This window comes from Marmota marmota, unplaced genomic scaffold (genome assembly GCF_001458135.2).
Source record: "Marmota marmota marmota unplaced genomic scaffold, marMar, whole genome shotgun sequence".
Classification (NCBI taxonomy): Eukaryota; Metazoa; Chordata; class Mammalia; order Rodentia; family Sciuridae; genus Marmota; species Marmota marmota.
In genome coordinates this window covers 57447526-57472139 of record NW_025999900.1, presented here as the reverse complement: position 1 = coordinate 57472139, position 24614 = coordinate 57447526, and the positions used below count along the sequence as shown (strand labels likewise).

General features: G+C 54.0%; 1 protein-coding gene across 2 annotated transcripts in view; it reads left to right on the top strand.

The window, feature by feature from the left end:
- Positions 1-17459, top strand: part of Lgmn (legumain) — a 39134-nt gene extending 21675 nt beyond the window's left edge. For both annotated transcript variants that reach the window (XM_048799222.1, XM_015494927.2), the window contains 12 exons: positions 7550-7647; positions 8432-8513; positions 9997-10082; positions 11028-11103; positions 11704-11766; positions 13343-13409; positions 14386-14504; positions 14590-14679; positions 14849-15049; positions 15915-16085; positions 16561-16628; positions 16913-17459. In XM_048799222.1, the coding sequence (XP_048655179.1) occupies positions 7550-7647; positions 8432-8513; positions 9997-10082; positions 11028-11103; positions 11704-11766; positions 13343-13409; positions 14386-14504; positions 14590-14679; positions 14849-15049; positions 15915-16085; positions 16561-16628; positions 16913-16955 (1164 nt within the window). In that variant the 3' untranslated portion in view covers positions 16956-17459. The remainder of the gene's footprint in view (positions 1-7549; positions 7648-8431; positions 8514-9996; positions 10083-11027; positions 11104-11703; positions 11767-13342; positions 13410-14385; positions 14505-14589; positions 14680-14848; positions 15050-15914; positions 16086-16560; positions 16629-16912) is intronic.
- The last annotated feature ends 7155 nt before the right edge of the window (positions 17460-24614 follow it).

The window sequence follows — 24614 nt, the reverse complement described above, 5'->3', positions numbered from 1 at the left end:
TCATGGATGCTGGGAGGACACCCAGCGTCCCGTGTCTGGGGAGGAAGGAGGGCGCCCTGGAAGCCCTGGTCCTGAGAGTGGAGGCCAGACTGAGCGAGCTGTGGGTGGGAGGAGCTGCAGAGGGAGCATCACTAACAGGGAATGGCGCCCCCTGGGGCTGCTCAGGTGCTGGTGCCCACATCCTGCTGTAGGGATGCTGTTCTTACCGAGTGTGCGTCGCGTGCCAGGCCCAGCTCCAGTCACGGGCCATGTATCATCTCATTTAACCCCCAGACAGCAGAAGGGGATAGGTCCTGTTAAATAGACCCACTTTCGGACTGGGAAACTGAGGCACAGAAAGGGTAGGTGACTTGTCTCAGGTCACACAGATAATCCCGGGTGGAGAGGGATCTGAACCCAGGTGGCTCTGCAGCCCATGCTCATAGCCACTCCTCTGGCCACATGACACAGGGAGCTTAGGTTAGCTCATCACCTTTTCTTTTAAAATAGTTTCTCTTTTATTTAAAGAAACCCAACACATTAAGAAAACCAACACATTAAGACTTCTTATAGAAAACTTAGGGAAAATAAAACCAGATAAGCAAAAGAAGGTGGGTCAGCTGTGCCACGCGGGATCACCGTCTGTGGTGTTGTATTCTGAACGGCGCGAAGGCAGAAGGTCCCTGGGCATGGAAACAGATGTGACCTGTTGTCCCCTTGATGCCCTCCACCTGGAGGCCTGTGGTTTGCAGAGGGTGTGGGGGGGGGTGAGAGGGGACGAGGAATGGTGATCCTGGCTGTCAGGTCAGGGGCCCCAGGCTCAGGCTGAGAAAGGCCAGTTCCTCCAGGTGCCGGTTCTGGGTCAGGAGTCTGTGAGCTGGTCAGGGAGGGACAGGAGGACAACTTCTGGAGGAGAGTCTGGAGGTGGGTGTGAAGGGCAATGGGACTTCCATGAGAGGAGCTGGGAGAAAGGGTGAGTGGCCCACGTGGAGGGAAGAGCATGAACTGCAGTGAGAACAGCACATCCGGGTGCTTTGAGTACACCTAACCACAACCCCTGCAGTGGTTTGAAGGCCATGGAGTGTGGAGACTCCACAGTTGGCCCATGAAGCAGTTCAGTCCCGTTGTCTCAAACCCAGGGCCTTTCCATTTTTCCGCTCAGCCATCGTTGTTGTGATAACCTGTCCTCAGGAAAGTCCTCGTGTTCACAAGATGGCTGCAGCCATACCAGGTGTCACATCCAGACAAAGCAAAACCCTGGAGGAAAAGAGGCCATCTGTGCATCTTGACCGTCTGTCTCTCCCTTAATCAGCATGAACCTTTCCCTGAAGCTAAAGACGGGCTTTGCCTCACGTCTGCCTGGCCAGCGTTTACAGCAGTTCCTTCTGAGGGAAAGCGATTTCCAGTTCTGACTCAGGGAAGCTCCTGACCCCATAGACGATGACCAGAGGGAAGCAAGATCAGCACAAGGTCAGATGGACAGGAAGGGTGAACCAGGGAGGAGGCTGGAAACCTTGAGTGAGGACAGGCGAGGAGTGAGGAGTGGGAGGACCAGTTCTCCATCTGACTTAGAGCTAGACAGGGAAGCCAGGTGGCCCCAGCATCGTGAGACCGAGAGGGAGGACAGTGTGCAAGCCCCTTCCCCCTCAGGGCCTCACGCCTGGGGCTCTGCACACGTCTCTCTCAGAGGACCAGATAGTCAATATGGGACGCTTTGTGCGGTGGGAGGCAAAATCGAGGGTGCGGGGTGGAAGCCAGGAGCCGCGGTGACAGCTGACAGCTGGTCTTCAGACGGTCTGGTCTTCAGTCTGGTCTTCAGGCGGTCGCTTAGCTCAGTGCAAAGGCCCTGAGGTTAGTCCCTGTTGGAGCAAAGCATCACTTATATTTAAAAAACAGGAATGAGCCCTTGCAGAGGGCGTGGTGGGGAGGGCCTGCGGTCTGAGGGCTGCGCAGGGCAGAGCAGGGCAGAGGCAGAGCAGCTGGATCAGCAGGACTGTCCTCCTCACCCAGGAGCCTAGGAGGGAGGGGCTCTGGACGTGGGCAGGCCTCGGGCAGCTGCTGCTCTGCCCACCTGCCTGCTGGTTTGAACAGATGACATCATCTCACTTTGAACCTCTGCTTCCGCCCCTGGGCTCAGGCGAGAGCTGAGTGGGGCACGGCACAAAGCCAGCCCCTGCCCGGCCTTGGCAGCCTCAGGATGTGCGGCAGGAAGGGAGGATCCCCGTCAGGTGAGCAGAGCCGGCTGGAGAGTGGACCTGGCCCCGGTGACCGGGCATGGCCGCTGCGCTGGCCTTTGCTCCCAGCCATTTGCTTATTGAACTCGCAGTTGGCAGCCGAGCACCAGGACAGCGTGAGGACAGCAGCCTGAATCAGGAAGTCACGGGGCCTTAGTGGGACTGGAGAGCTCCTAATGCCAGCGGGGAACCGGCTGAGTCACGCAGTCCCTGAGCATCATTCCCGAGGCTCTTTCTTACAGTCTTGCTCAACCCCCTGCAGTGTTACCTCATGTGGCTTTTCTGCTTTAAAGGGGAAAAATGCTTACAGGCCACATATGTTCAGGGGAAGTGGTTCAAGTGGCCTTTAACACCGTTTCCAAATTATTCCAGTGGCTGGAACCCTACTTCATTTCATATTTGACTCCAACAAAGAACCCTTTGAGCTCTCATGGGTAGAGGCGACCACTGCCTCCCAGGGCCCTGAGAGAAGCCTGGTCTGCCTGGGACCCCACTGTGTGGAAGGAGGGACCCGAGGCCTGGTGGGGCAGGAGACCTGGGATTGTGTCCCCAGCACGCCTTGCCCCTCCTGAGCTTGTCCCCATCTGTAACATGGGGATAAAAGTGCCTGCCTGGCAAGGTGTCCTGGGGGGCTTCGACACAGGGCACTCTGCACCTGCCCCTTTCAAAATCCATAACTTGATCGAGGCGAAGTTTCCATTCACCTGTAATTCACCCATTTCAAGTGCATAGCTCGGTGATACTTGAGCAAGTTCACCAAGTTGTGTGAACATCAGCACGACCAGTTTTAGGACAGCTGGTCACTCCAGTAATGTCCCACTGTAGCCCCAGCAACCACCGATCATGTCTTTGCCTTGATGCTGGCCTTTTGCTGGACATTGTGTGTAGCGCTGGACGCCGTGCATCCTCCGTGATGGTTCCTGGCGGGATGTTTCTGGCGCTCTCTGTGCATGGGAACTTCATTCCTCTCGAGCACCAGATGGTACCTGCTACGTGATGGACCACGTGTGCTTGTCCGTGCTCCAGCTGCTGGACATCTGGGTGGTGTCCAGGTGCTGGCTCTTGGGCACCACCTCAAAGGACATTTGGTGTACATCTCTGAGTCAGAAATGCTTCTGTTTCTCTGGGTGGATGCCTGCTGCAGCTACCAGTCTCACAGGAGCACTTGAGGAAACTGTTGACCTGTTTTCCAAAGTGGCCATGCCACCTGCCTTCCCTCAGACCATGCGTGGCCTTCCTGCTTCTCTGGTCCTCGGCAGCACTTGTCCTCCGTCTGGCTGTGAAGTGGCATCTCATCATGGTCTTGATTTGCATTTCCCTAGTGACTAATGCTAAGCCTCTTCTCCTGAGCTCGTAGCCATTAGTACACCTCCTTAGGTGGAGTGCTCTTTCAAATCCTTCTCCTATTTTTTGGTTCAGTCAATTATCTTAGGGTGCAGACGTTCTTTGCATCTTCTGGTACAAGCCCTTTATTAAGTAGGTGGTTTGTAAATATGTTCTTCTTATTGCTTGCCTCTTGGTCTTCTTAATTTTATCTTTTTCTTTTCCTGTTCTTTTTTGCAGTGCAGGGGATCAGACCCAGGGCCTCACGCATGCTAGGCGGGTGCTCAACCACCGAGCGATACCCTCAGCCCTTTAAAGGTGTTCTTTGAAGCCCTGGCATTTAATACACTTATGAGATCCACTTTCTAATTTTTTTCTTTTATTTCTTTTATGGACCAATGCTTTTGGTGTCATATATGGCATCCTTATAGTTGTAACTTAAGGTCCCAAAGATTTTCTGCTGCTTTCTAAAGCTTTTATTCCAAGTCGGGTGCAGTAGCACACATCTGTGATCCCACCAACTTGGGAGACTGAGGCAGGAGGTTCAGAAGTTCAAGTTAAATTTATTCCTGTTGAGTTTTGGTTGAATCTGCCTTTTGACCGCTGACAGGAGGAATAAACATAGGGGACTTGTCATAGGGGTGGGTAAATCGGCTCACATTTCATTTAGGGGTAGGTTGTATCTGACATAATAGTTATTTGATTTTTTTTTTTTATGAAATAGCAAATTACATAATGTGTCTATAACACAAGTGGACAATTTACAGAACAACAATGAGATGAATACCTGTGTTCCTAGCACCAGCTAAAGGAAAAGAAAACCGCTAGAACTGTCTGTGTCTGATGAACCCCCTCCCTCTTCCCTGGGGATCAGGCTCTTGAACCTTTTGTCCATCTCCTTTGTTTTGCTTTATACGTGTATTTAATTGTAAACGACATGATGTCTGCACTAGCTGGTTTTGACCTTTATAAAAGTGTGGTCATAGTGAAAGGTGTTTTTCTCCCTCGTGTTCTTTTTCCCATTGTGGCCCCAAGATTCCTCTGTTTTGAAGCCTGGGTTGCACTTCATTCATCTGCAGGTTTCCCACTGTTGGGAAAAGTGTAAATGGCAGCCATACCCCAGAGAAAAAAAAAACCCCAACATGGTGCCTAAGCACCTCTTCTTCCTACCTTCTTCTTTTCTGCAGTGGCTCGAAAAGTTCCCGCCCGTGTGAACTCTCCCGCCGGCGCCAATTTCAAACCTCGCTGGCGGGGAACCTTAGCCCCAATGAGAACTCATTCCTGGGCTCCGGAGCTGATATCTGGAAGAACTTGCCAATAAACGGGTGGCCTGCCATTTATCTAAGCCCTGCCATCTCCCGCTTAGTTCTATATAAGCACACTGCTTTTTGCAATAAAATTGGAATTCTCCCGGCGAAGTGTCTTTGCGTGGGGAATTCTTTCACCCACATGCAGTCAAAAGGCAGTTTCTCTTTCCAGCTGTTGATGCCCTGGGCTGCTCCTGGGTTTTGCTCTTTGGGTGATGCCGTGAAGCACCGCGGGTGTGAGCTTCAGTAGCTACAGCTGCGGCAGAGTGGCCGGGTCAGAGGGCGCGTGCGTCAGCCTGATGGACAGCACCAGGGTGTTTTCAGAGTGGGGTGTCAGTCACCCAACTTCTGCCACAGCTGTGTTGGCTTCCTATTGCTGATGTAACCGACGGCCACAGACGTTGGTCTTACACTTCTGGAGGTGGAGTCTGAAGTGGGACTCACCGGGTTAATCGATGTTCCTCAGTGGCTCTGGAGGAGGCTCTAGAGGAGGCTCCGTTCTCTCACCTTTCCCAGTGTTTAGAGGCTGTCTGCCTCCTCGCAGAACGGGCCCCTTCTTCCCTCCTCAAGTCAGCAAGCCTCCAGGGAGTCCTTGTTGTGTCACTCAGAGACAGACCCCTGCCCCACTCTCCACAGAGGCCTTGTGACTAACTTGGGCCACGGATCAATCGGGAAGACCTCTGTGTTTGGGTGCAGCTGATTGGCACCTTAAAACCGTGCTGGGTCGGTTCCCCCTTGGCGTGGTCTGTGCCACACTCACGGCTCTGGGCAGGGGAGGTGCACGTCTTTGGGGGACGTTGTTCTACCTGCCAGTTGGTGCAGGAAGGTCCTCATTACTCCAGAGGCAGGGGACTCAGGCACGTTGCGGTTTGTGTGTGTGTGATGCACGATGACGTTTTGGCCAACAGCAGACTTCATGTACGACCATGGTCTCCTAAGATCCGATGGCCTAGTGACAGGGTAACCAGCTGGTTGGAAAATATTCGATGTTTGCACAACAGCATCAGCTGATGACACATTTCTCAAAGCAAGTCCCCGTTGTCAGGTGACCCATGACTGCGTATGAGGCATTAGGTGGTGACTCAGTGGTCTCTGTTCAGACTTTCTGCCCCCACTCTTTCTCCTTGGACCTCTGTAGTTTTACTGGTTTCCCTGTTGCCTCTGTCTGAGGCACCGTCAAGCTCTGCAGTCAGAATGCCCGGGGTCTTTTGCCATGAGCTGAGTGTGACTTGGGCAGGTCACCTCCCCTTGCCAGGTTGCTCTTTCCCCATTGGTGAAGTGGGGTGTGATCTCCATCACCTGGGGTCACTGTGAGGACTAAATGAGATAATGCGTGGGAAGCTCCAGCACAGGGCTGGATGGTGGAAGAGCCAGCGGAAGTGTCTGTTACTGCATTTCCTCAGCCGTCCATTCATCTAACAGCCCGTGTGCCAGGCCCGGAGCCTGCCCGTTCAGCATTCAGCAACTGGGCCGCGAGCACCATCTTTGCCATGAAATGAGTGTATCTGTGCTGGGCCTCTGCAGGCCCGACACCAGGCTTAGTGTTTGGCCAGCTTATTTTTATTTATTTACTTTTGGAGGTGAGAGTCTGAAGTGGGTCTCACCCGATTCAACCCAAGGGTGCTTTACCACTGAGCCACCTCCCCAGCCCTTTTTCATATTTTATTTGGAGACAGGGTCTCACTGAGTTGCTGAGGGCCTTGCTGGGTTGTGGAGGCTGCCTTTGAACTCGTGATCCTCCTGCCTGAGCCTCCCGAGCCTCTGTGTTTACAGGTGTGCACTGCCGCACCAGTGGCAAGCTTTATCTTCACTGAGAGCCGGTGCGGTTGGGAACAGGCCGTGCAGGGGCCCAGGTCCTCCCAGGGAGGCAGAGCCGGACACCTCTGCTCCCAGGAAGGACATACTTAGCCATAAGCAGAGAGCTAGGCAGGTTTTCCCTTCTGCCTTCGGGTGGTCTCCACGTCGTGCAGGCTGGCGTGTGCCATTTGCAGTAAGGAAGCTGTGTGTCCCCCAGCGTGGTGGGACTGGCGCTCAGGAAGCCTTCTGTGGCCCTGGAGGTGTCGGCTTCGGAGTCATCGCTGCGTTCTGCCTATTTCCAGTTCCAGTTCCCGGCCGAGCTCCTGTCTTCACCCAGTTCTCTGAACAGAGGCTGTGGCAGGTGAAGTCCTCAGGTCGGAAGAGGCCTGTGTGACAACCGCCGGCCCCTGAGCTGTCAGCCTGTCTGCCGGTCACTCGGAGCCGTTTCATTTTGGAGAGCTAAATCCCTGTTTTCAGGAGGCTCTGTGTGGCCTGCAAGGCCCTCGTGCCCGTAGCTGTGTGTGTGTGTGTGTGTGTGTGTGTGTGTGTGTGGCCCGCACGAGGGCTGGCTTCCACCCAGGCCAGAATCCGGAGAGTTTGGGTGGGTGGGAATCTTTTAAAATCAAGGTGAAATGTTTTGGGCTATAGATGGACACAGTACCTTTATTTTACTTATTCATTTTTATGTGGAGCCGAGGATGGAGCCCAGGGCCTCACGTGTGCTAGGCAAGTGCTCCACCGCTGAGCCCCAGCCCCAGCCCCAGAAATGTACGTTTTAGAAAGCAATGATTTCAACACCGACCAGCAGGCGGCCGTGTGCAGCCCGCCTTCCAGGAGGTGGCACGTGGGTGGCTCTAGGAGCCCAGGGGCCCCCTCCCAGGCCGAGGGTGATCGAGTCTCTCCTTGCAGGCCGATGCGTGCCACGCCTACCAGATCATCCACCGCAACGGGATTCCCGACGAGCAGATCATCGTGATGATGTACGACGACATCGCCAACAACGAGGAGTAAGTGGGGAGCACTGGGAATGGGGGGCGCGGGCCAAGGCCTGAGACCAGCACCGCTCCTGCTCCAGGGCTCCCAGAGCGCGGGCCGCAGCCCGTCACAGCGGTGGAAGGCTGAGGGCTCTGTCCAGATCCCCGCGCATCTCGGCCCAGGCAGGGTGGGGAAGTGGAAGGCGGCGGCCCCTGAGAGGCTAAAGCTAGATTCCCTCTCACCCTGGAGAGCTGCCCTGTGGGGCCCCAGGTCTGCCTGTTCCTGGAAGACGCTGGTCCGGGCATCGGCCCCCCACGGCCCACTCTGCACCTTTGTGACTCATTGCCCTTAGTTTCCTGAGGGACAAGGACAAGCAAGGTGGGCACTGAGCTTGACAGTCCTCCCCTCCCCGGTCACCCTGCAGTGGTCCTGAGGGGTGCTGCCCTCTGTGGCCATCACAGGGATCACCGAATCACTCCGAGGCTGGCTTCCGAGTCCTCTTTCTGTCCTCTGTCTGAGGGAGCCCTGGTGAGCCCTGGTCCCAAGGTGCTGTGTGGTACCCAGCAGGAGGTGGGCGCTGGCCCTGGCCTAAGTTTTAGAGCTCTGTCTCCCACTGCTGCTGCCAGGAGCTCCTGGATGGTGCCACCTGAGGTCTCCACCCACCCAAGCCACCAACAGCCTGGGGACCACCCAGGCAGCGGAGAGATGTCTCAGACAAACGTAGTGGTTTACTGTTTCTTTACGCAATGGGGTAGACGTTGAAGAGAGATTTCAGAGACAGTCACGTTTTGTTTCTGTCACGTCCTCTGATTGCAGGAACCCCACCCCAGGTATCGTGATCAACAGGCCCAACGGCACGGACGTGTACAAGGGAGTCCCCAAGGACTACACTGGGGAGGTGAGGGCACTCAGGGACTTTGGGTGGGGACGGTGGATTTTGTTTCATTTCCTTGATGATTTTTCATTATTTGTTGTATTTCTAGAATCAGAACCTTGCTAGACTGATTTCTTGTCCGTGTTTCATGTTTCTGTTAGGATTAGTGTTTGAGGGGTAAATCATGAGAGAGAGAGAGAGAGAGAGAGAGAGAGAGAGAGAGAGAGAGAGAGAGAGAGAGAGAGAGAGAGAGAAAGAGAGATTGCACATGCACACGAGTGCTGGGTGGACCCAGGGCTTCTCTCATACTAGACAAGTGCTTACCACTGAGCTATTTTATTTTGTTTTCTTGAGACTGGGTCTCACTGTGTTGCCCAGGCTGACCTTGAACTCCTGGGCTCAGGTGATCTTCCTGCCTCAGTCCCACATGTGGCTTGGGCTTGGGTGTATGCTCCCACACCTGGCTCAATTATGAGAGTTTTAAAAGAAAACAGAAAAAATGAACAAAAGAACATCGTGTCTAATAAATTGCAATATACCATTATTTGGTTTCAGGTCTGTGCATACTTTAAGTCTGGTAATACATTTCTTTAGTGATAACCTGATTTTCTTCAGGTATTACCATTAATCTGATCTTGGATTATCTGTGCTCTTTTATGAAAATCAGTGTTCTCAGCCCTGGGCCTAGTGCACGGTATCTCAGGATTTTCCCGAGGGTAGGTTTTTGTTGATATTATAGTACATCACTTCTAAACGTTTTTATATTTCACCCACTTGATGGAGAGTGTATAAATTGACACGTTTAAAACACCATAGTGACTTCAGTCTGGTTTTTGTCACCTCTTTCGTATCTTCAGAGTGATCTCTTAGGAGATTTTTCTTTGTGATAAACATTTGTCTCAAGTCTAGTATTTCTTTCAGTTTCATTTTTTTTCTTTTACATTCAAATATAATTCAGTTTAATATCATACATATAACAGAGTTGATTCCATTTTGGTGAAACTGTTTCTTTCTACATGGTTATAGAAGGGAACGTTTGGAATCTGGGTGTCAGGATTAGGGTGATTGTTTCTTCCTGTGTACTTTTTTGTATTGCATTTAATGATTCAGTATCAGTTTCACAGACTGCCCTCTAAGGACTCCGTCCCCCTCTGGGACTCAGCCTCTTGGGTAGCCAGCTGGATGCAGGGGGCGGGATGGTCACTGCTGTCTCTGTCTCTGTGTGTGTCCCTGGAGTATGTTCTCTTCCTCTGCTCTGGTCCCTGTCATCATCTTTGCATTTCTGTGCACACATTACGGTGGTCAGGAAGGAGCCAGGCCTGCCCAGCGGAAACTGAGGTGTGCTTGGCCCTGGGATGCCCCGGGCCCAACACTGCCCTTGCCTGGGGCCTTCCTGGTTCTGGAGGGTTAGCTCTGAGCCCTTGCCTGTGTAACCATGGCTGGGCTCTTGTCCAGCTGTCTGGTCGGGACTGGTAGCTGCTTCTGACTGACTCCTGATTCCTCGTAGGACGTCACCCCACAAAACTTCCTGGCTGTGTTGAGAGGTGACGCTGAAGCAGTGAAGGGCAAAGGCTCTGGAAAGGTCCTGAAGAGGTACGTCCGTCTGTGGGTCTCACTCCTCTCTCGAGAGCTGGCGCCCAGCACCGGGGCTCAGCCAGGCGCGCTTCGCCCCTGTTCTGTTGTGAGAGGCTTCAGAGGGGAGCTTTGTCCTCTCCTAGGACCACGGCTCAGGGGTGACTTTCAGTGGCTTCTCTGGATGGCCCATTTCTGTGCTCAGGAACCCTGTGATCCCTGGTCCCTCACTACTCTGGAGAAATGGTCCCTGTCACTTAGACCCACTGTTGTGTTGTCTGTGGGTTGTGGTGCTGGTCACCCGGGGGAGTCCCTGAAGGCCCCTTGGGTTGCCGGGCCCCGCCTGCCTCCAGCCTCTGGCCATAGGTCCCCGCATAGGGAGGGCAAACGCTGGCATTAGGGAACTAACCCCAGCACTTGCCCCGCTGATGGTGGCTGGAGATATCTGGTGCTTAGTGTTCCCAGAGCCACAATTTCAAGAGATGTCGGAGACTTTGGCAGCAGATCAGAAGGGAATGGAGGCCTGGGCACAGATAATCCAACCAGAGGCGAGTTAGAGGGGGGGGACCCTCCTGGGGAGCTGAGTTGGCTCCGAGTGTGCCTCTGGGTCTCTGCCGCCTGAACATTGCCCTCCCAGCTAGAACCCTGCCAAGGGTGGGCAGGTGGGTCCGAGGGGCCTGGAGGGGAGGCTGCAGGACTCCCAAGGAGCCCACTCTGCAGGTCCCACCTGGTTGGCTGCCCAGCAGAGGTCCCTCTGCCTTTCCAGCTGTGGTGCAGAGCGTGGCACCAGGACAGGGCCCTGGAAGCAGAGGGGGCGGTCACCCGCGGGCCTCGGCTCCTCCTCGCCCTGTTGGGCAGCCCTCATCCTCGAGCTTCTTAGCTTTTTGACTGTTCAGAGAAATGGAATTTAAAATAGAAACAGGAGCCCGTCGCCCTCGGGCTCTCACTGGCCACTCTTCCTCGCAGCGGCCCCCAGGATCACGTGTTCGTTTACTTCACTGACCACGGAGCTACTGGAATCCTGGTTTTTCCTAACGATGACGTGAGTTTTTCTTCTCATTTGATCCTGGGAGGTTTTTCGGTTTTGCTTTCCTTCTGATCACGGTGCTGTCATGGAACCCGGGGCCTCGTGTGTGCTGGGAAGCGCTGTACCTCTGAGCCGCCCTTTCCGCCAGCACTGGTCCTTGACCTTTTAAAGACAAACTTGGAAAATAAAAAACAAAGCCTGGGTGTCAAGACTCGGCCTGTGGCCTGTTTCCTGAAGCCCTCTCAGGCTGCTTAAGTCCTGTGGCAGCTGGCCTTGGGGACAAGCTTGGCAGCTTGAGGTCTGTCCAGGGACGCCGCTCCCATCTGGCTTTGCCCACAGTCCTCTCCCAGCATCTGTGACCGTCTCAGGATGAGAGTGTCACACTAGACGTGGAAGAGCAAAGTCCCTGACAGCCAGGACAAACCCCCGAGCGGGGAAGCGTGATCTCTTCCCGTTTAAACACGTCATGAACACAGCCGAGGTCACCTTGGAGGGTCTGACTGTTCCCTGCGGTTACATGAGGGTAAAAGGAGAGGATTGGTAAAGTCTCTGTTGGTGGGCTCCCAGCAGGGGCCTCTCTGGTGCCTGCCTGACGTCAGTGTTCTTATCTTGCAGCTTCACGTGAAGGACCTGAATGAGACCATCCATTACATGCACGAACACAAAATGTACCAAAAGGTGACGTCAGCCCCGGGTGGCCTAGGGGGAGGAAGGCAGGGTTAGCAGAGGCCACCGTGGCATGACTGGTCCTATGACTGGGTGGCTGTGTTTCTGGAAAGGGTTTCCTCCTTTGATTGGATGGACCACGGATTGCCCAGGAGGAGCCTCAGTGAGCCTAGGGCGGTAGCTCTTCCATCAGAACCGCTAGGGAGCGCCGAGGACCTCGAGCAGGGCCTCACCCCAGGTCTGGCCAATGCGATATGGAGGCTGAGAAAGGTGACTTTCTCAGTTTCCAGGAGCTGCTGCTGCAGGTCTGGGGACCACACTTTGAGGATAGCTGTCCCCAGGGTTGAACTGTTGGAGAGGAACATACCACCATCTTATTTCCACCCTGGCCCTCTTGCCTCTCTGGTACCTTTTAGAAACATGGAGGTGCTGCGATGGGCAAAAGGTGCGACTTATGCAGTCCAGGGGGAGAAATAAAGAATGTCCACGCACTTCTGCCCAACTCAAAGCTTTATTCACTCAAATCACTCAGTACAATTTCACTCTGTAGGTTCTTAATCAAGAAAATGACAATCCTTAGTGCTAGGCACTGCAGTAGACATAATCAATTCACAACAAACAATTCTGGTTTAATTGTAAGCACTGCAGACACACTTAATCATGACAGGCTCATGACAGACATTCCTTTTGCATGCTAAGTTCAAGTGTCAGATCAAAAGTCTCAAGCCTTAGGCCGCAAGTCCAGCAGATGCACACTCACTAAGACCGCGGTGATCACAGATCAGGAACCAAGGCAAGCTTCTCCTGGGGTGGAGCTGACGGGTCGTAGGGAGAAGCTGTGGCTCTCACCAGGGTCAAGATGTGGCTGTAGAGTTGCAGAGTGGTGAGGAAGAGGCAGAGGATCAGCAAATGATGAAAAGGGTTGGGATGTCAGCCCAGGTGCTCCTCCTTCTCTCAGGGTGAGGGCATCAGTATCCGCTGGCTGGATGTCTGTTCATTTGTGTTATTATTTATATTAAATTTGGGGGCTCTTGATCCCCCTTTCAGTCCTTATCAGCTGCCACCAGATATCGGAGGACAGCCTGCCAGGGGCTTCACTCTGAGTTTATCAGGGTTGGGGAGGTGGCTTGTTTGTGCCTGAGGGCCATACTGAGGGCTGCATTAGGTGTGCCTGGAGAGACTGCAGGTTTCAAACTGGAGTTTTAAAAATGGAGTTGCTTATGCTCAGGCCTAAGGCCATCCTCACAGGAGGGCAGGGCGCATGTGACGGTGACAGAAAGACAGCGTGCCTCATGGTTCTGCTCTTTGAAGCTGCTCCCCGTGTCATGGTGACACTGCTTTCCCTAGCATCACACGGCTCCTCCTCCCCTGCTGTACGTTAACTAGTTGATCATTTCAGTGTATTAGCAATGTGTGCACTGACCCCTGTCGGATGGCTTTGGGGGCTCTGCAGCAGCCTCCTGTAGCACTCATGTCTCCAAAGGCCAAAGTGAAAGACTCACGTGAACACGTGGTGGGTGGGGCTGGGGGCAGCAGAACCCCAGTGGCACTCACGGGGCTGAGTGGCAAACGTCTTGTCTGCCTGCAGATGGTGTTCTACATCGAAGCCTGTGAGTCTGGCTCCATGATGAACCACCTGCCCAATAACATCAACGGTAGGTGGAGAGCAGGGCTGCTGGGCAGGACACTCAGCCGGTGGAACTACGTGCTCTACACAGGAGGGGCCACCTGGGCAGCCTGGTGTGCAGACGTGGGGGCGTCCAGGCCGGCAGCTCTCACTTCCTCTTCTCCCTGAGGATTATTAGGGAATAAAGAATCTGCAAGCCTCACGGGGCACTCCCAGGTTCTAGCAAAACTACCTGAGTCCAAAACCAGTGGGCTTTGGATCAGCCATGGGCTTTGGCCTCGTGCGGGTCCTCGGGCAGGTGACTTATCCTCTTTGGTCCTCAGGTATCCTCATCTGCAAAGTGGGGATCTAGCTAGGGCCTGTGTTGGGAGACTCATGCTTTGAATCAGTCATGTGCCCAGCACTGTTCTGAGCCCAAGTGGACAGAGACTAAGTGGTAACTATTGAGGAGGTCTGTCCAGCTGAGTGCCTCCTTTTCTTTTTAAATTCAATTTAAGTTAATTATTTTTCCTATGCTCATGATGGGATCCAGGTCCTTGTATATGATAGACCAATGCTCTACCACTGAGCTACCCCCCAAGGCCCCTTCTGAATTTTTTTTTTTAGTAACTCTTAGTAACAGATTAGTCCCATATTCTTAGGTTACGTGAGCCCTTAGGCTTTGTTAGCGTGCTCTTGCAGGACGGCAGGAGTGCTCGGGGTACTCAGCGTGCTCACTGTGTTGCTGTTAAGTGGCTCTCCTTTCTTCTGTGTTTAGATTATTCAACTGAGGGGACTGGGCTGGGAGTGTGGCTCCGTGGTAGAGCACTTGCCTACCATTGTGAGGTCCTAGGTTTGATCCCCAGCACCGCCCACTAAATGCTAGTAAACACATCTGAGTGGACAGGGCCGGCCACCAGTCCTGGGTCGAAGCAGGTGGCAGGGGAAGTGGGAGACTCCAGCTTTAAGTGTGGCCCTCCGGGAGGAAGGAAATGCAACTCAAAGGTGCCTCTGATTCCTTGTAGTTTACGCAACTACCGCCGCCAACCCCAAGGAGTCCTCCTACGCCTGCTACTACGACGAGAAGAGGAACACCTACCTGGGTGACTGGTACAGTGTCAACTGGATGGAAGACTCGGATGTGGTGAGCTCTGGTGGGGGCCGGCAGCCCCTGGGTTGAACGGTCAGGCTCTGGCCCTGGGAGGACCTTCACGTTCTCCTTTCTGCAGGAGGATCTGACCAAGGAGACCCTCCACAAGCAGTACCAGCTGGTGAAGTCCCACACCAACACCAGCCACGTCATGCAGTACGGAAACAAAGTGAGTGGGCCTCCCCGCTCCTCTGCGGGGGCTGGCCTCGTCTTCAGTCTACACTCAGGGCCCTTCAGTGGCCCCAAAACTGTGGGAGCCAACTGTGCGCCTCCTAAGCAGGGACCATCCGTCTGCTTACTGGGACATTCTCTCTCTCTCTCTCTCTCTCTCTCTCCAGTCCATCTCTGCCATGAAAGTGATGCAGTTTCAGGGCATGAAGCACAAAGCCAGTTCCCCTATCTCTCTGCCTCCAGTCACACGCCTTGACCTCACTCCCAGCCCGGAGGTAACCCTGGCCATCCTGAAAAGGAAACTGATGCAGACCAATGACGGGCAGGAGTCGCGGGGTCTCCTCAAGCAGATCCAGCAGCACCAGGATGTGAGTAGCACCCAGGGATCCTTTGCAGCCCCGCTCCCAGCCCAGGTGGGTGGCTTGGGCCACCGAGGCCCCTGTCCCCACCTGTCCCCAGGACGGCTCAGAGCCAGCTGAGAGACCTCAGGCCACCACCTCTGGCCACATAAGAGTGTGTGTGAAAGGGACCGACCTCTGTGCTCCAGGTGCAGCAGAGGAGGGGCGTCTTCTTTCCCTTCTAGGAAACTGACCTTGACCTCTTTGGTGGTCAGGTGCCAAGGGTTGGGTGCCTATTCCCCTGTCCTGCCAAGAAGCCAGGGCGTGTGGTGGCCCCCTTTTATGTGTTGTTTCTTAGAGGCCAGTTCTGTCTTGCTGCGTATTGAGTTGTTAGCTAATCACATATGTGTAGTTTTAAACCCAACACAAAGTGCTTCTGCTCCTGTTGTCGCGATCCTCGTGGCCGCAGCCTGAAGTGCTTCCCACAGCCCTGAGCTCTCCTTGACTTCCCTGCATCTGTCTTAGTAGCTCGTCAGTTGGTTTGGAACTGGCAGGATTGTTCCCACGTTCCAGCTGTGTGCTCTCTGGCATGCTGGGCAGAGGGCTGCCTGTCCCTCCAGAGAGCCTGCTGCCTGTTCCGCTCATCCCTTTCTGCAGCCCAGCAGGGACCGATGCTCTGGGACAGGGCCTGGATCTTCTGGGTGAAAGCAGCCCTTCTGGTATCAGGAGTAACACTTCCCCGAAAGTGGAGGCCCCAGAAGGCGAGGTCACACAAGCCCCACACACTGGCCCCCTTCAGGACGCCTAAGCTGGCTGGAGCGGTGTGGAGAGGGGTCTGGAACTGCACCCGGCAGTGCTGAGCCAGACTCCACTGAAGGGCTGTGCGTCCCCCCAGGCCAGGCACATCATCCAGAAGACCGTGAGCAAGATCGTGTCTCTGCTGACGACCTCCGAGGCTGTGGGGGAGAGGCTGCTGTCCGAGAGAGCCCCGCTCACGGAGCACAGCTGCTACCAGGAGGCCGTGACGCACTTCCGCACCCACTGCTTCAACTGGCACTCCTCCACGGTGAGCCTGGGCCGCCGCAGCTGACGCCTGGAAGCTAAATTCACTTTGTTTTGCTAGCTGTCACCTCGGGTTCATTGCCTTGAGGAAGGTTCCATCCTGGCTGAGGGCCCTCAGGCGGAGATGCCCAGTTCCCTGGCCATGAGTCTTGGCCCTGGTGCACTCATGGTCCAGCGGGTGAGGGAGTCCCCAAGACACAGGTGGCACTCCCTGCGTGTCTTTCAAGTGCCTACTTCTCCCGCTGTTGCTGTCCCTGCCAAACGCCCCGCCCCCTCAGCCACATGGGGTTCTCCCTGCTGGGCTCTTCTGACCCCTCCCTAAGATGCATGTTGTCACACCCTGGTCCTGGAGGAGCAGGAAGAGTGAAGTCTCTGCAGATGGAAAGGCCAGGAACCCCTGGCTGAGACGCCTGTCTCTGTAATGGCAACGAGTCTGTTGCATGGTGACGGTGATGCGTGATTCTTCTGTTTTCTTCTAGTATGAGTATGCTTTGAGGCATTTGTACGTGCTGGCCAACCTTTGTGAAAAGGCTTATCCCATCGACAGGTAATGCCCGTGATGGTGACATTCTGAGAGTGTCAGGGAGCACACTGCTGTCTGTTTCTGCAAGTGTCCAGTTTGCTTCTGCCGCCCGCTGCCTGGTTCCCCCCGCTGCCTGGTTCCCCCCGCTGCCTGGCTTCACCTGCTGCCTGGCTTCCTTGTGGGGACTTGGCCAGTGCAGAGCAGAGCAGCTGCCTTCTTGGCGGGTGGCTGGGAGTCTGTCTTGAAGAACTCCTGCTCGCGTGGGACAGTCTGGCTGGCTCAGTGAATGCCTTTCCTGTCTCTTACAGCATAAAACTGTCCATGGACAAGGTGTGCCTTGGTTACTACTGAGGCGCTGCCCTCTGGATGCTGCTCCCATGTGAACACTGGACTAACCAGAGACTGAAGAGTGGAGCCGGAAGGGGAGCCGCTGCCGTGCCCCGGGGTGCTGGTGGGCCACTCTGGGCCTCTCCCCAGGCCTTCCTGTCACAAGACCTCCCGCACCTTTATTCCCTGTCCTCTGCAAGGACAGCCATGAAACTGAAGGAACTGCATACTGACTGGTCGGACTGTGTCGAGAAAGGGACATTTGCTCTCCAGGAGGTTTTTGGTTTTTTACTCATTAGTTTTCAGGAGCAAGCAGTTCCCCGGGGCTGCCAGAGCCTGTGAAAGGATCTTTGTTCTGAGCAAGTTGAAGCTGGAACCTCGTGAAGTCTTCAGGATGATTTGATTGCAGAGGGAAGTGAGCCCCGAATGCAAAATTATTTTTAGGAAAAAAATTATAATTTTTGATTGCTTTTGTATTTTATTCTGTAACATTGGATGAGTCTTAAAAAATAAAGATTTATAACTGAAGCTGAGTATGAATTCCTGGCCATGACCTTGAGGTCCATGCTCCTGGTCCTCCTGGTGGGGCCCTGTCTCCCCTCCCCCGCTCTGCTATTTCTGCTCCTGCAGGCCTGGGACTTCTGGCTCCTGTGCCTTCGCTCCTTCCTGTTCCTCCTGCCCGGTGCTTTTCCCTTCATCCCCACAGACCCTTGAACGGCATCTCAAGTGCCCAAGTGCCAGTCCTTGAACTTCCCTCCCTCCCTGCCTCCCCTCTCTTTACAAGTACCATCTCCTCCAGCCTCTGACAGCCACATCAGGGTCTGTCCTTGCACCAGCTGCAGGGTAGGGAGGGGACATCCCAGTGGGGAGCATGACCTCCTTCAGGGCAGAGGCCACTGGCTCCTGTTTCTCCTGACCCTGTGCAGGGATGAGGGTCACCACGTCTAGCCTACCCGGTAGAATCCCACTGAGCAGCAAAAATGGCAGGGTGGGCTCTGAGGTTTCAGGTAACAGTTGAAAAAAACCCTCTGCACTTGTTGCCAATGCTCAACAGCAAACCTGAGGGTTGGCGGGCTTTTAAAGAGATGCAGCGCTAAGACGTGGGTCCCTCTGTCTTCCAGAACTGCCCACTGCCACCAGGGCCCTACTTCTCTCTTTTTATTTGTTCCCCTATGGAAGAAAACATACTTAACCACTTGCTAAAAGCAGCCCTATTTCACTTCTCAGATAACAACTTCCCAAGTCACAAGACCTTGGACTTTCTCCTCCTGTGGTTCCTAGGCTCTCAGGGGAAAGGGGCCTTTCCCCCTGTGTTAAGCCATTTCTGTTAGATTTCTGTCTATGGACAAAAATTATTGTACTCTAACTAAATGCTTTAGCTGAGTAACTTAGAAACAACAGAAATTTCCTTCTTACGGCTGAGAGTTCCAAATCAAGGCACAGGCCCATGGGGAGACTCATTTTCCATTTGGATTCTAACTCAATACTTTTTGCTCAAATTATTCCAATTTTGGTCTTCAGGCACTCTTTCAGTTGGCTACTTTGTCCTTTAAACATGCCACACCCCATCCATACAGGCCTCTCGTCTCGTTTCTGTTTGAGGACTTCCTTACCTTCTGTGGCAACAAGATGTTCTAGGCTTATCTTGTCTATTTTCTGATTCCAGGCTTAGCATCAGCCTTTTCTCCAAAGAGTCCTGGTTCTTCTTACTGGAAATCTTTTCAGAAACTAAGACCTGGGTACTAGATGTGCATGTTGCTCCTGGGGTGGGTGTCACCTGGAGGCTGGCTGAGCAGGAAGCATGTGTGTGCCTCTGTGAGTGTCCATGGTGACTGTGGGCCTATATTAGCTGCACATGGTTCCTACTGATGTCTCCAACTCCATCACCACGTGGACCACTCTAGTCGCCTGCCCTTTCTTATCTGTGAACTCCCACTCAGCCAGGGAAGCATGCCCTCTCCATGTGCCACCCATTTACCTGTCTGATTTCAGTGCACATGTGTAGCAGTGTCAGAATGGCCCCCTCCTGGGGAACAGCCTTTTCAACTAGGGCACAGTGCTTATGTGCAATCTCCTGCTGAGTAATGGCCTCTTCTCCTTCAGGTTCACCTCCAAAATTCCTCAGGTCAGCCCCTTCCCCTGTTATAGTCAGATGTCAGGAGATGCTCTGGAAATACATGCCCTTAAGTCCACAGCAAGAGATACTGAACAGTGATTGCACCCCGCAATAACTTGGGCTTTACCTCTGCTCGGATAATGAGGCCTCACCCAGTGGGGCTGAGTTATACTCACCTGTTCCTTTGTAATCCCACCCCTTCACCCTTTTTTTAGCCACCTGCCCTTTCTTATCTGTGAACTCCCACTCTGCCAGGGCATGTCCCACGGAACCTCCTCTTGTGTGTCCCCTATGTAAGAATAAAGAATTCCAGAGGCTCTCTTTCTTTCCACAGACCTCTAAGTTCAGAGAGACGTCCCTGGATATGTGAAAAGGTACTTCTGTGTGTTTGTGTGCTTTCTTTGATGTTTTCTTAAGTTATTGGAAGAGTCCGATTTTGTGAGCCCAGCATAGGTCACCAGCTAGGATAGATGGCGATAGTCAGATTTATTCGTAGCAGACTACAATCCATTCTGGGGTCTCCTGACCTCCCGAAGTGATATTTTGAGATTTGTATACATTAGAATTCACTCCTGGTGGCTATAAACTTCTGTTTTGATAAAGGCGCTATGACAAGTTCCCACCATGACGTTTTCATACGAACAGTTTCACTGCCCTGAAAGTCCCCTGGGTTTCAGCGAATCTCCTTCCTTTCCCCCACCCCACGGGCAGCTACTGATCTCACAGCTTATAGTTCTGCCCTTTCCAGAATGTCATGGAATTTGGATCATATGGTCTTTTCAAATGGACTTCTTTCGTCAGCCACATGTGTGTAGGTTTCGTCCCTGTCTTCTTCATGACTGGTTGCTCTTCCCATTGCCGAACCCTATTGTGTGGATAGACCCTGATTTGCTAATTCGCCTGTTGGAGGATAGCTTGGTTGTTTCCGGTGGCGATAAATGAAACTGCTAGAAACATTCAAGTGTAGGTCTTTGTGTGGACCTAGCTTGTAAATCTAGTTGTGTTGATTATAGGGACATAATTTAGGATCATGTGATAAGGCCGTTTAGCTTTGCAGACACGGAACGTCTTCGGAAGCACCTGCCTTGTTCTGTGCTCTCCCAGCCACCACAGGGGCTTTTCTTGCTTCACCTTCTCACCAACGTTTGGCAGTTTGGATTTTAGCCTTTTTAAATCTATTTTTTCTTTTTTTTTTTTTTTTTGCGGTGCTGGGGATTGAACCCAGGGCTTTGTCTTTGTGCCTGTAAGGCAAGCACTCGGCCAACTGAGCTATATCCCCAGCCCTGGATTTTAGCCATTTTGATAGGTGTGCGGCTATCACTTGAATTGTGAGTGTCCCCATGTGCCCACGAGTTAGAGGCTTGGTCCCCAGGGGCCCTCTCAGGAGGTGGTGGATTTAAGAGGTGAGACCTACGGGGATCTGAGGTCACTGTGGGGGGGCACGCCCTTGAAGGGACAATGGAACCCTTCATTTTTCTCTCTCTTCCACCTGGCCACGGAGCTCCCCGGCTTCCTCCACCACACTCTTGCCATGATGTCCTGTGCCCATCAGTCAATGAACTGAAACCTCCAAAACTGTGAGCCAAAGTAAACGTTTCTTCTTCTAAGTTGATTATCTCAGGCACTGGTTACAGTGGTGGAGAGCTAGCTAACACATCTGTTCTCTCACTTCTGAGTTCTTCGAATCCTGGCTTAGGTCATCTTTTCAAGTCTGGTACTTTTTTTCATGTTTATTAGTTCTTTTTGAAACAGTGCATTACATTTTATAAAGCTGTTCTGGGACACATTTTTCCTGTGTGTTTTCATCGTCCCCAGGAGAACCGGTTACCCCATTTCAGCTCTGAGGAGTAATTAAGTCAGCTGATGTGGCTGCGGCCTAGGTCCCCAGTCCAGCTGCGGGGCAGGAAATGGGCCTGGGTGCTCACCACAGGCAGGCCAGGACCTCCCAGGGGTGGAACTCCTTCCCTCTGTGGTCCTTGGGAGGGACTGAGGCCATGCCAGGCTCAGCCGGGGTGGGGTGCTGGTGGCCCCCAAGTCTGTGCCTCCACTACTGCTCAGTGTCCTGCATGTACCTCCCGCTCCACACACACACAGAGCTGGTGTCACCTGCTTCCTCTTAAGCCTGCAGCTATGTCCAGCCTCAGCTGAGGCCAGGCCCTTCACCACAGCATCATGTTGGGAACTGCAGGTCCTAGGACCTGTCCTCTCCGACCTGCCTTCCAGTCACCCACCACGTTCTGCTGCTTTTACATCCAGCTTTTCCCAACAGTAGCTTTTCCTCTCATCCCTGCACCTGCCCCAGCTCAGACCTCCCCTCCTCCCATCTGGGTTGTCACAGTGGGACAGCAGAACTCCCCACTCCAGGTGGCCCGTGCAATCCGGTTCCACATGGGTGGAGAATCTCCAGTTTTGCCTCATCTCCATTCACATTCAAGTCATCTTGAAAAGGTCTCTTCCCCTAACAGAAGCTTCTTATCAATTTTTTTTCTATGAGCTTTTCCCTTGTCTTCCCTCTTCCTTGACCAGAACTGTCAAGAGGCTGAGGTTTGACCCCACTTCAGGCTGCCACGGCCTGTCACAGGTTGGCAGGAGCCGGCACACACGAGACTCCTGGGTCAGAGACAAAGGACTTATTCACAGCAGGGCAGGTGGCAAGGAGTTCAAGTTTGCTGCCGCTTCTCTTCTGTCATGTGCCCTGAGTGTGCTGCCGAGCTGGGCCCAGGGGAATGCCGAGCACACAGTGGATACGCCGCGGAACCTCAACTTAGGAAGATCCATCCTTTCAAGAAAATGACTAGCAAATTTGACAGACGTTTGCCCTGGAGGGAAACAATATCCTCCAAGGTGAGAGAATGGGGGGGAGGGGTGAAATCTACCCTTTTCCAAAAGGAAGAAATGATCTGTCTCTTCCAAGGTTACTCAAACGCTCTTAAAAAAGGGAGTCTGGGGATGGGACTGTAGTTCAGTGGACAGCGCTTGCCTGGAACATGTGAGGCACTGGATTTGATCCTCGGTACCACATTAAAAAATAAATAAATGAAATAAAGATATTGTGTCCATTTGTAACTAAAAAAAAAAAAAAGACAGAGAGAGAGAGAGTCTGGTGGCCGGGCCTGGAGGTACATACTTGTAATCCCCAGTGACTCCAGAGGCTGATGCAGGAGGATCACAAGTTCAAAGCCAGCCTCAGCAACTTGACAAGGCCCTAAGCAACTGTCTCAAAATTGAAAAATAAAGAAAAGGGCTGGGGATGTGACTCAGTAGTTAAGTGCCCCTGGGTTCAATCCCTGATACCAAACACAAAAAATGAGGGGGGGGGGAGGGAGAGAGAGAGAGAAAAGCCATCAAGGACTCTGCCCCAGGATGCAGAAATGCAAGCGCTTCACGGAGAGTGGGCTCCCAGCAGCCTCATGGGACTGATAGGCCCTTCTGTCCCTGGCCAGGTCCTTGTCCTTCAAGCACAGCTCAGGCACCCCTGGCTCCAGGAAGCTCTCTGCACCCTTCATGCTGCAGGCCCCCATAGCATGCTGTGCCTACCGCTGTCCCCACCCAGGTCACTTTAAACTGAAAATATCCCCAAGGCTTAGCCAGCTCCAGAGTGTGTGCCCCGTGCTCACGGGAGACATATACTTCCTGAATAGATTTTGGCGAGCTGTCCCCTCCCCGGGGCTGACACAGGCCGGCCCCGACAGGTGTAGCACACATGTCCCACACGTCCTCCCAGCTGTGCGACTTTGGCAGTGAACAACCCTGTGACTGACGGTGCTAGCCCCGTGTCTATTTACCCTTATAAAAAGACTGGGGGTGTCTCCTGCCTGCCCCCACCCAGGAAACGGGGTGATCCCAGCACCAAGCCTGGGAAATCAGGGTGTAATAAGAATGGGGGCACCAAGGCACAGAGCTGCTAAGGTAGGTGCTGCGTCCCCACCGCCAGCCTGGAGCTCAGGTCTCCTGCTCCCAGGCCCCGCCCACCGTGGGACTGCTGAGTAGGTTTGTGGCATGGAAGCCAGACGCCTAGCTCCCTGTGGCCGGCTGCGTGGGCTGCAGAGGCACTTCCTGAGAGCTTCCTCAGGACTCAACATTTTCCAGCAAATAGTGTGGCAACAGGGATGAGGGGAAGCCACCGCTGAGTTGGCACTTTTCTCCCCCAAGCGCTGCCCCATGTGAAGGCAGGGGCTGCTTCCTGTCCCTGCTGTTCCCTCTTCCCCACCTAAGATGACCCTGTCCAGCAGCTGGCACCCTGGTGCTGGGCTCCGGCCATTGAGTGCACACGGCAAGGGCATCAGGGAACCGGTGTCAGCTCTCCAGACTGGCCTGGGGCTGCCCCGTGGGAGGGCAGTCTCCTGTGTACGGAGTCCTTGCTGCACCCAGAGGACCCTCCCGGGGCTTCTGCTCCTCTTGGCCTGGCCCCAGGGAGCAGCAGATTCCACACACTCCATCAAGGTGTGGTGGGGCCACCCGGTCCAGGCACCTTTGGGGCCAGGTTAGGGCTTTCTGTGATGGAGGGACTCCAGCCAGGCCAAGCTGAGGACAGGGGCCTCAGGAGCCACCATCCCCACCATGGACACCCAGCTCGGAGCCCACTGATCGGCCCCAGGCCGTGGTGCTTTGTTCTGCCACCCCAGGCCACCTGGACGTCCCCTTTCTCTGTGGTCTCCTCCATGAATTCCTCCCACTGGGGCGGCTGCGTGGAGAACATAAAATAATGCAGGGGAGTCACAAGCGGATGCCAGGCACCCAGAGCTCGGCTGGAGCGATGCTGTCTCCTGGCTGGGATCCGTCACAGCTCCCTGAGGCTCCCAATGACCAAAGCTCTGGGTGACTGTCCCTCCTGCTCTCTGGGACTCATGGCCTCAGGGTAAAGAGACCTGAGGGCAGACCTGGTGTCCAATTCACCCCTGAACTCCATCTACTGCTCAGGCGAATGGCAGCCTCTGACCTCCCCAGCTGGTTCAGGCCGGGTGGCAGGCGGTGGGCACTGTGCCCTCCCAGCTGGGCATGAAGTCGCAGAGCCCCGCCTGGCCTGAGTCCAGGGGCAGTCCCAGGAGCCGAGGATGAGGACGGTGTCTGCACCTGGCAGGGGGGCGGGGGACAGGCAATCTGGGATGGAGCCTTGGTGTCTGGTACACTGACCTCCAGGCAGGGCTCATGCTGGGGCACCCCCTGCCTCGATGAGATGGTTGACACCTGGGTTTAATAAGAATAAGCCCAGGCTGCTGTTCCCTGATGCCCCCATTCACACTGGGGTCCCCACGAGCTCTGCTTCCTCTGCTGTTCCCAGGACCTAGAAGAGTGCCGACGTTAAGCAGGTCCCCAGTGAACACCCATCTTTAATCAGTGCCAAGGACAGACAGGGACAGTACAGATCCGCTGGAGGAAGAGGAGGATAACAGACAGCTGCCAGTGGATGGGCGGACTGTCACGGGACTGTCCAGGGCTACGGACCATGGTAGGCACTGTCTGGCTCAACCCGGGTGTCAAGAAAGGCCTCCTGTGGAGAAGGGCTTTGAAGGCTCTAGAGGAGCTGATCAGGTGAGACACAGGGAATGGTGTTCCGGGGGGGGGGG